This window comes from Oncorhynchus kisutch, linkage group LG5, assembly GCF_002021735.2.
Source record: "Oncorhynchus kisutch isolate 150728-3 linkage group LG5, Okis_V2, whole genome shotgun sequence".
In the NCBI taxonomy this organism is placed as follows: Eukaryota; Metazoa; Chordata; class Actinopteri; order Salmoniformes; family Salmonidae; genus Oncorhynchus; species Oncorhynchus kisutch.
Window position 1 is genome coordinate 26,397,060 of NC_034178.2, and position 11,174 is coordinate 26,408,233.

Sequence of the window (11,174 nt, forward strand, 5' to 3'; positions counted from 1 at the left end):
GAAATGATAGGCCCTATGCACTTATTTGCTGTTGTCTCATTTAAGACTGTAAATCTAAATGTCATTATTTGACTGATATTTGTTGTGTTTCTGGGAGTTATTTTGTCATTAATGATTCCAGGTACATAGGTTCCACAAGGTAGGAGTGTACCCCCTGCTACTCCTCAGGAAGAGGAAGAGGGATAACATTTTGTCGTCAAAGGCACTGTCCTCACAGTGCTATGATGAATCAGACCACAATGGCAGCAATCCAAAGGTTGTATGATGTATGAGGCAATTGTGAAAAGTATTTGGACAGAAATATGTATGCTTGTCTACCTTAAGACCCTATCCCTCAACCACCACATCCGTCAGACTGTAAAAAACTAATGATTCCACTTACGCAAATCTGCCAAAGTCACCCCCTCCCTCTCCTGTCCTGCCGGCCGAAACTCTAATCCATGCTTTCATCTCCTCTCGCGAATAGACTTTTGCAACTCACTACTCCCCGGCACTAACACAAACTCCCTCGATAAGCTCCAAATGGTTCAAAACTCAGCACTCCATCTTCTAACCCACACTAAATCATCCTGGCAGCATATCACACCCATTCTCTGTGAACTCCACTGGCTCCTTGTCTCCCACCACATTAATTACAAGATCCTCCTGACCTAAAAAGCTCTCCTCCACCTTGCCTCTCTGAACTTCTTCTCTCCTACAGTACCAGCCCTCATGCTCTCTCTGCTCAACCACAGTTGGCCACCTTGTCATCCCCAGGTCCAAGCTCCAGAGTTTCAGTGACAGGGCCTTCTCCAGGGTTGCTCCTAGGCTCTGGAACTCCCTCCCTCGAGCCATCTGTGACTCTCCATCATTTTAAGAATGTGTGTTAGCTAATCCAAGTTTATGATTTTAAAAAGGCTAATTGATCATTAGAAAACCCTTTTGCAATTAAACTGGCCTTCTTTAGACTAGTTGAGTATCTGGAGCATCAGCTTTTGTGGGTTCAATTACAGGCTCAAAATGACCAGAAACAAAGAACTTTCTTCTGAGAAATGAAGGCTATTCCATGAGAGAAATTGCCATGAAACTTTAGATCTCGTACAACGCTCAGTAATACTCCCTTCACAGAACAGCGCAATCTGGCTCTAACCAGAATAGAAAGAGGAGTGGGAGGCCCCACAACTGAGTAAGAAGACAAGTACAATGAAGTGTTTAGTTTGAGAAATCGATGCCTTACAAGTCATCAACTGGCAGCTTAATTAAATAGTACTTGCAAAACACCAATCTCAATGTCAACAGTGAAGAGGCGACTCCGGCATGCTGGCCTTCTAGGCAGATTTCCTCTGTCCGATGTCTGTGTTCCTTTGCCCATCTTAATCTTTTCTTTTTATTGGCCAAGGAACACAGACACCGGACAGAGGAAATCTGCCTAGAAGGCCAGCATGCCAGAGTTGACTCTTCACTGTTGACGTTGTGACTGATGTTTTGAGGGTACTATCAGACAATCAGATCCCCAAATGGGCACATTTATTGGCCAACATTAGCACGCAGGCCAGGTAGCCTAGGCCTACTTCTATGCGTAGTCAAGTGCACGTCCATACACAACACTGACATGAGCGCTTCAAACAAAGGGACAATGAAGAAAATTGACAAAACTCGTAAATGGAATGAAATAAACCAAAACTTGTTTCTCACAAGTGTAGCATAGCTTGCGCTCCCCTAACAACATGTCCACTCCGACAATGAGAACAGTAATATACTCTTAATAATAATATATTGAATGCATCAACAGAAATGACCAAAACATAAACAAACATTGTAGATGAGAAATTATGTGAATTAACGGTAGGCTAAATGTACTTCTGGTGATACTGGTGTGCCATCCACGTGGCCTACGCAATGGATTAGTCCACTTAGACAGGTGCAAATCGGACAGGTGTCTCATGTGCCATTAAATAAATAAATATATACGGTGAGGGGGAAAGGTATTTGATCCCCTGCTGAGTTTGTACGTTTGCCCACTGACAAAGAAATGATCAGTCTATAATTTTAATGGTAGGTTTATTTGAGCAGTGAGAGACAGAATAACAACAAAAAAATCCAGAAAAACACATGTCAAATGTTATAAATTGATTTGTATTTTAATGAGGGAAATTTCTACATTGTAGAATAATAGTGAAGACATCAAAACTATGAAATAACACATGGAATCATGTGTTAAACAAATCAAAATATTTTATATTTGAGATTCTTCAAAGTAGAAGTCTTTTCATTCAAAAATGTATTGAATTAAGGGCACTTCATAATTTAAAAGGCTTTTAAAATCCAATATCGGTGCACAATTTCTACTTAAAATATCAAAGGGACACAAAAAGAACTCATTTCGTGGAATGACTGATATTTTTGTCAAGTACCTTACGAACGTGAGCTGCGATTTCCTTGTTCTGCATGAGAACCATACTTTTCCAAACAGTTCTCTCTTTCCAAGAAACTCTCAGGACTGTGTTCTATGTTCCCCAATCTCTGGATGTACTCCTGGTAGGACAATGAGAGAGAGAAACAATGTATTTTTCATACAGTGGCACTGCACATAAACATGCAATGAAAAAGAGAGGTTGGTGTGTGTGACTGCATGTTTGCACCCCATTCAATTATTCAAATGTAGTTATAAAACCCTTTTTACAAGAACCCCAAATGTTTAGTACCTTAATATGGTGGATGTAGAACTGGACAGAGTTCTTCTGGACATCTTTTATAATCTTCACCAGGTTACTGAACAGCTCAGGTTTCAGCTGGCTAATCAGACTACTGATGGGTGCAGGTGGATCCGGCCTTGAGCTTGGGAAAGGCCCTCCCACCCCTGAAGAACTCTCAATCATCTGAGTGAGATGATGTGGAGCCACCATGGTGGCTTCTGAAATCGGAGGATCAACAATTCTGACATTGTCTTTTGATTGAAACTTTGCACTCGTTTGTGCCTTACACTTTCCCCGTAGCCCTCGAGCATCTAAGTCAGTGTTCTTTGTCGTGGTTGACATAGCACTTGGCTTGCACGTTCCCAGTTGCTCTCGGCAGTCTGAGTCCGGGTTCTCTGTTGTTGTTTGCGCTCTTGTTATCCACTGGTTGCCCAGTGCCAGTGGTTGGATGGGGAGGGGCGCTAGACTAGAGTGCAGCTGGGATAGAGGCAGCTCTGTCTGGGCTGGGTTGTTGTAGAGGGGAGGGGTAAAAGGAGAGGCAGTGCCAGGACCGGGGAAGGATGAAGAGCGAATAATAACATGATTGTTATTATTACTATTAAACTGAGACACAGCTGAGGGAAACTGATAAACTGATAAAGAACTGTAAGTGTTTGAACTAGCAAGGTTAAGGCCGGGGCCAGAAGGAGAGGCAGGAGAGTGGCAGTTGGGGACAGAATGAGACACAGGTAGAGAACTGTAGGAGTCTGAACTAGCACGACCAGGGGCAGACAGGGACGGAGGGTGAGGGCTGGGGACAGAGTGAGAAACAGGGCCACGAGAAGAAGGGTACCAGTTGTATGTAGTTCTATGAACGTGGCTAGCATGGTGGTGGTTATTGTTAGAAAAGACCAGGGGAGAGTCAGTGGCCACCGTGCTAGGAATCCATTGCTCCTGTGTGTCTATGACGGTGCCCATGCGGTCTCTCAGGGAGCTGACGTAGTCCTGCATAGGCGGGGAGGAGTTGTAGAAGGAGACATACTCAGAGAAGGGCAGGATGGGGGGATGGCCCGGAGGACTCTGGCTAGGGATCAGTGGGGAGTTGTAGTGGACACTCTCTCTGAGCAGGAGTATCTGCATCTCTGTAGAGAAGTCGCTGAACTGCTGGTCCAGGACACAGTTCACTCTGCTCAGCATGGGCCTCTGGACGGGAGGAGTGTTCTGGACGGGGGGAGGATTTTGGACGGGAATCTGCTCAGGAGAACTGAGGTCAAGAGAGGGTGGTGACACTTCTGTCTGCTTTATAACCGTCTCCACCTCTTCATCTACCACTTCAATCACATTATCCTCCTCCAACTCTATTTCTTCCTCCCCTACCTCCTCCCCCTCTTCTTGTCCAACATCCATTGTGGTTGGATCTTCAGCAACCACGCCAGATATAACTTTTCCTGTGCTGCCTTCAACCTGTTCCTGCCCAGCCTCCACAGGGTTAGGGATAGTACGGGTTGGTTCTCCATTTGGCTTTGGCTCAGGTGAGGGGCTGCGGCACTTGTCTAGTAGCCTGGTGCTCGCTGGAGCACCAGGGATTTGAAAGAAGCTCTGGTTTGTGCTCGTCTTCTTGTCTGTGCTCGTCTTATGGTTGCCGCTTATTTCTGTGGGGTCACAGGGGGTTTCAGCTAATTGCTGCTCATCCTCCATGGGACTGGAGCAAGACCAGGGGCTTGGGCAGGGACTGGGGTAGGGGCTGGGCTCTTCTGACACCTCTAGGGAAGTACTGAGGCTATGCTGTGGGAGCTCCTCTAGCGTAGAGTTGATGCTTCTTTCCCGTCGTTCCGGGACACAGGGGGGGTTAGCTTCTGTTTGCCATGGGGATCTGGGGAACAAAGCGTGGGTCCTGAAGATTGTCCTTCTGGCTCAGGCAGTACTTGTTTGACTTCAGCCCTGCACAGGAGTAAAATGTATTAGTAAATATCATAATAGTTTCACATATCAGCCAAATTATCTCACAGAAATGAAAATATACAGTACTAATCAAAGGTTTGGACACACCTACTCATTGTAGGGTTTTTCTGGAATAATAGTGAAGACATCAACACTATGAAATAACATATGGAATCATGCAGTAATCAGAAATGTGTTATCAAAATATATTTCATATTTGAAATTCTTCAAAGTAGCCACCCTTTGCCTTGATGACAGCTTTGCACACTCTTGGCATTCTCTCAACCAGTTTCATGTGGTAGTCACCTGGACTGCATTTCAATTAACAGATGTGCCTTGTTAAAAGTTAATTTGTAGAATTTCTTTCCTTCTTATTGCATTTGAGACAATTGGTTGTGTTGTGACAAGGTGGTATACAAAAGATAGCCCTATTTGGTAAGAGACCAAGTCCATATTATGGCAAGAACAGCTCAAATAAGCAAAGAGAAACAACAGTCCATTACTTTATAACATGAAGATTAGTCAATGCGGAAAATGTCAAGAACTTCAAATGTTTCTTCAAGTGCAGTCGCAAAAAACATCAAGCACTGTGATGAAACTGGTTCTCATGAGGACCGCCACCAGAATGTAATACCCAGAGTTACCTCTGCTGCAGAGAATAAGTTCATTAGAGTTACCAGCCTCAGAAATTGCAGCCCAAATAAATGCTTCAGAGTTCATGTAACAGACACTTCTCAACATCAACTGTTCAGAGGAGACTGCATGAAATCAGGCCTTCATGGTTGAATTGCTGCAAAGAAACCACTACTAAAGGACACCAATAAGAAGAGACTTGCTTGGGCCAAGAAACATGAGCAATGGACATTAGACCGGTGGAAATCTGTCCTTTGGTCTGATGAGTCCAAATTTGAGATTTTTGGTTCCAACCGCCGTGTCTTTGTGAGACGCAGAGTAAGTGAACGGATGATCTCCACATGTGTGGTTCCCACCGTGAAGCATGGAGGTGGTGTGATGGTGCTTTGCTGGTGACACTGTCAGTGATATATTTAGGGTTCAAGGCACACTTAACCAGCATGGCTACCACAGCATTCTGCAGTGATACTCCATCCCATCTGATTTGCGCTTAGTGGGACTATCATTTGTTTTTCAACAGGACAATGACCCAACACACCTCCAGGCTGTGTAAGGGCTATTTGACCAAGAAGGAGAGTGATGGAGTTCTGAATCAGATGACCTGGCCTCCACAATCCTCCGACCTCAACCCAATTGAGAAAGTTTGGGATGAGTTGGACTGCAGAGTGAAGGAAAAGCAGCCAACACATGCTCAGCATATGTGGGAACTCCTTCAAATCAAATCAAATTTATTTATATAGCCCTTCGTACATCAGCTGATATCTCAAAGTGCTGTACAGAAACCCAGCCTAAAACCCCAAACAGCAAGCAATGCAGGTGTAGAAGCACGTTGGAAAAGCATTCCAGGTGAAGCTGGTGGAGAGAATGCCAAGAGTGTGCAAAATTGTCATCATGGCAAAAAGTGGCTACAAATATAAAACATTTTGATTAGTTAAAACTTTTTGGGTTACCACATGATTCCATATGTGTAATTTCACAGTTTCTATGTCTTCCCTATTATTCTACAATGTAGAAAATAGTATAAAGAAAGAAAAACCCTGGAATGAGTAGGTGCGTCCAAACCTTTGACTGGTACTGAATGTGCATACATTCTTCAAACATATTTCAAAGGAACAAGTGCACATTACAGGGAAAGCCTATGTGTTATGTGATAGTCCATACCTGTGGGGATATACTATGGGAACATATAGCTTTAACTTTGTGATATGTGATCGTAATTGGAAAAACTTTTGCCCGGCCCGAGTACTGCTGTATGTGCAGTGATGGTCCATACCTGTGATGGGGATGAGGACCCATGGCATCTGTTCTTCCCCCTGATATTGGGACTGTGATCTTCTGGGCATTTCACCATCCGAACTGGGCCTGAAGCCCTCCAGACTGTTCGTTCTCCCTGCTGTCTGCTCTTACACACAGACACAGAGAGAGAGAGAGAGAGACAGAACAATACAAAGTTATGTACACATATTCAAATCAAACTTTGTCACATACAATAGGTGTAGACCTTACAGTAAAATGCTTACTTACAAGCCCTAACCAACAATGCAGTTAAAAAATAAGAATAAGAAATAAAAGTAACAAATAATTAAAGAGCAGCAGTAAAATAATAGCGAGGCTATATACAGGGGGTATCGGTTACTTGTAAGGTAATATGTACATGTAGGTAGAGTTATTAAAGTGACTATCATAGATAATAAACAGAATAGCAGCAGTGTAAAGGGGGGGGGGCAATGCAGATCTGCGCAGCCATTTGATTAGATGTTCAGGAGTCTTATGGCTTGGTGGTAGAAGCGGTTTAGAAGCCTCCTGGACCTAGACTTGCGCTCCGGTACCGCTTGCTGTGCGGTAGCAGAGAGAAGAGTCTATGATTAGGGTGGATGGAGTCTTCAAAAAAAATTTGGGCCTTCTTCTGACACCACCTGGTATAGAGGTCCTGGATGGCAGGAAGCTTGGCCCCAGTGATGAACTGGGCCGTACGTACTGCCCTCTGTAGTGCCTTGCGGTCGGAGGCCGAGCAGTTGCCATACCAGGCAGTGATGCAACCAGTTAGGATGCTATCGATGGTGCAGCTGTAGAACCTTTTGAGGATCTGAGGACACATGCCAAATCTTTTCAGTCCCCATAGATTTCGTCGTGCCCTATTCCTGACTGCCTTGGTGTGCTTGGACCATGTTAGTTTGTTGGTGACGTGGACACCAAGGAACTTGAAGCTCTCAACCTGCTCCACTGCAGCCCCATCGATGAGAATGGGGGCATGCTCGAGTCCTCCATTTCCTGTAGTCCACAATCATATTGAGGGTGAGGTTGTAGTCCTGGCACCACGGCCAGATCTCTGACCTCCTCCCTATAGGCTTTCTCGTCGTTGTTCAGGCCCGCAAAGCCTTTACGGAGAAAGCAAACCATGCAATAATCTGAGTACAGCCTTTTGACACCGTTGTCATCGGCAAACTTAATGATAGTGTTGGAGTCGTGCCTTGCTGTGCAGTCATGAGTGAACAGGGAGTACAGGAGGGGACTGAGCACGCTCCCGTTTTGAGGATCAGCGGGGCGGATATGTTGTTACCTACCCTTACCACCTGGGGGCAGCCCGTCAGGAAGTCCAGGATCCAGTTGCAGAGGGAGGTGATTAGTCCCAAGGTCCTTAGCTTAGTGATGGGCTTTGAGGGCACTATGGTGTGGAACGCTGAACTGTGGTGAATAAATATAATTCTCACCTAGGTGTTCCTTTTGTCCAGGTGGGAAAGGGCAGTGTGGAGTGCAATAGAGATTGCATCATCTGTGGATCTGTTTGGGCGGTATGCAAATTGGACTGGGTCTAGGGTTTCTGGGATAATGGTGTTGAAGTGGGAAATCTGAGGTTTGTAGTTTTTCAACTCAGCCCCCATTGAAGATACAGGGTGATATTAGTTATGTTTCACTTCCCAAGGCTTCCACTAGATGTCAACAGTATTTAGAACCTGTTTTGAGGATTCTACTCTAAAGGAGGGGCTCATAAGGGCTCTTTGAGTGAGTGATCTGGCAGAGTGCCACAGCCTCGGTCTGGCGCGCTCACGTGAAAGGTTCCACTTCATTTGTACAGAGAAAGGAATTGTCCGGTTGGAACATTAATGAAGTTTTATGTTAAAAACATCCTAAAGATTGATTCCATACTTAGGTTGACATGTTTCTACGGACTGTAACGGAACTTTTGGAACTTTTTGTCTGACGTTCAGACCTGAACGCGCTTTTGGATTTGTTTACCAAACGCCGTAACAAAAGAAGATATTTGGACATAAATTATGGACATTATCGAACAAATCAAAACATTTATGGTGGAACTGGGATTCTTGGGAGTGCATTCTGATGAAGATCATCAAAGGTAAGTGAATATTTAAAATGCTATTTCTGAGTAATGTTGACTACCCAATATGGCAGGTATCTTTTTGGCTGCTTTGTTGTCTAAAGGCTGTACTCAGATTATTGCATGGTTTGCTTTCTCCGTAAAGTAAAAAAAAAAATCTGACACAGCGGTTGCATTAAGGAGAAGTTTATCTAAAGTTCCATCTTTATCAATGTTTATTTCTGTAAATTGATGTGGCTCTCTGCAATATCACCATATGTTTTAGAACTACTGAACGTAATGCACCAATGTAAACTCAGATTTTTTGATATATATATGAACTTTATCAAACAAAACATACATGTATTGTGTAACATGAAGTCCTATGAGTGTCATCTGATGAAGATCATCAAAAGTTAGTGATTAATTTGATCTCTTTCTGCTTTTTGTGACTCCTCTCTTTGGCTGGAAAAAATGGCTGTGTTTTTCTGTGGCTTGGTGGTGACCTAACATAATCGGTTGTGGTGCTTTCGATGTAAATCCTTTTTGAAATCAGACACTGTGGCTGGATTAACGAGAATTTTATATTTAAAATGGTGTAAAAAACATGTATGCTTGAGGAATTTTAATTATGAGATTTTTGTTGTTTTGAATTTGACGCCCTGCACTTTCACTGGCTGTTGCGGGGGGGGGGGGGGAACATCGCTGTTCTGATGTCCAGAAGTTATTTTCGGTCATAAGAGATGGTAACAGCAACATTGTGTACAAAATAAGTAAAAAAATAAGTTACAAACAACGCAAAAAAAAAAACTGGTTTAGAAAACAAGGTATCGATTTATTACCTCCAAGAAGTCAGCCTTGACCTGCAGGCCCCCAGAAGGTCGTTTCCTCAGGTCAATGTCCTGATTGGGCGGCAGGCCCAGCTTGATCATCCTATCAAACAGCAGAGCTTTAGTCTGCTCTGTCTCCTCTCTTGACCATCCTCCTCCTCCTCTCCCCTCAGACAACTTGAAAGCAGCCTCTGAGCGGTCTCTCCTCAGGTCCACGTCTCTCAGACCAACACTCTGCAGAATCACAGAGGACAGACAAGAAAGGCCCTGGCCCTTTTCTGCAGCTGCTGCTGGGAGGGAGAGAAAAGAAAGAGAGAAAAAAATAGACATTTACTGCATTAACACTTTGTGGATCTCTTTTGCTCGGTGAGCCAGCAAACTATCCATGAAACACATTTAAGGAACTGGATTGAACATCTGAAGGACTGGATTTCAAGTTAATTTAATCTAGTTTCCACTACTTATACCTAACAGGCTGACTAAACCACTCGCTTCGCATGCACGAGCATTGCAAAATAAATTTAGAAATCTCTGTTATTCAATTACTGCACCCACACCGCTCGCGCGCGCCAACGAGCGTTGACAAACAAGGTCAGTGGTGGTAATGCACCTAATTTATGAAAGTTGCCAATCGCAATATAAAGTCAAGAGAATAAAAAGCCTAGGAGGAGAGATGACTAGAAACGATTCGGTTGACCGTTTTATGTGTGGATTAATTGTCGGAGTAGAGGACCTTGTGCATTTCAGGTAAAATAACAACTCAATGTTTATTTCCCAGGACAAATTAGCTAGCAACAGCAAGCTAGCTAAATAGGACAAATAGGCTAGCAAGTGCAAGCTAGCTAGCTAAATTGCCATAAATGTTTAATGCTTTTTGACGTGTCCCCAAATTAATGTAATTGGTTCAGAGTTTGCTTTGATATTTTAACCTGCGTGTCGTGATCGCGTTTGGTGTGGGGGGACAATATAAATGTACGCACGATGGTGCACGCGCGCAGCCAGTTTTGGTTCCGTGTAAGGCCAATCCTCAGTAAGGCTTTCCATACCTGTTCTCCTATCCCTTCTGCCTCTTTCCTGTGAGGCCTTCTTCCGGTAGTTCAGAGTCCTCTCTGCAGTCTTCCTCTTCAGTCCTCGGGGGTCCAACCCACCTGCCCCCTGCTTTCGTCCTCCCTGCGGCACTCCCTTCTTCCGGACATCCCCCTCTATGTTCCGCCAACACAGTATCAGGTTAATCAGCTCCTTCAACTTCTGAGGTTTGGTGTCAGTGGGAAACTGAGAGAGAGAGTGGTTGACCTGGACCCCCGGGGACTGGGCAGCAGTGGCACCATAAGGATTGACCTCTGACCCTACCATTGACTTGGCTCCACTGCCCTCCCAGCCCATTACAGGGCTGTTGTCATCGGGCACAGTGCAGTAACTCTCTACCATCTCCTTGGCTTGGAAAACAGGCATGGTGTAGAGGTTGGGGTTGTAGATGTAGGAGCGCAGGTAGCCCTCCATGTTGAGTTTGTGGTGTTTGGGAGCCGGGAACAGCTTCCCCCGGTCATCCAGCTTGGTGTCATATTCAGTCATGGGGATGTGGCGGCGCTAGAGAGGAGATGATACAAAACTTTTCTGTATTCTTGAATGGAAATAAGCTCCATGTCACACAAAAAAGGTACAAAGTAAAACACCACATAACATTCAACGCATCATCACAAAACACATGTCAATAACATACACATATGGTTAGTCAAAATCGAGTTAAAAGTTTGACTAGTCAAAACACAAAACATGTCATCAATATGCTTATATTATCAT

At 44.2% G+C, this 11,174-nt stretch overlaps 2 protein-coding genes across 2 annotated transcripts; both read right to left on the reverse strand.

The window, feature by feature from the left end:
* Positions 1-2,251: 2,251 nt before the first annotated feature.
* On the reverse strand, positions 2,252-4,588 carry LOC116374089 (uncharacterized). Its single transcript, XM_031823874.1, has 2 exons — positions 2,685-4,588; positions 2,252-2,514 (listed from the first exon to the last, which is right to left on the reverse strand). The coding sequence occupies exons 1-2, from the start codon at positions 4,350-4,352 to the stop codon at positions 2,395-2,397; spliced, it is 1,788 nt and encodes a 595-aa protein (XP_031679734.1). The 5' UTR covers positions 4,353-4,588; the 3' UTR covers positions 2,252-2,394.
* On the reverse strand, positions 4,504-11,016 carry LOC116374083 (protein TASOR-like). Its single transcript, XM_031823868.1, has 4 exons — positions 10,421-11,016; positions 9,387-9,664; positions 6,502-6,625; positions 4,504-4,595 (listed from the first exon to the last, which is right to left on the reverse strand). The coding sequence occupies exons 1-4, from the start codon at positions 10,944-10,946 to the stop codon at positions 4,504-4,506; spliced, it is 1,020 nt and encodes a 339-aa protein (XP_031679728.1). The 5' UTR covers positions 10,947-11,016.
* Positions 11,017-11,174: the final 158 nt, after the last annotated feature.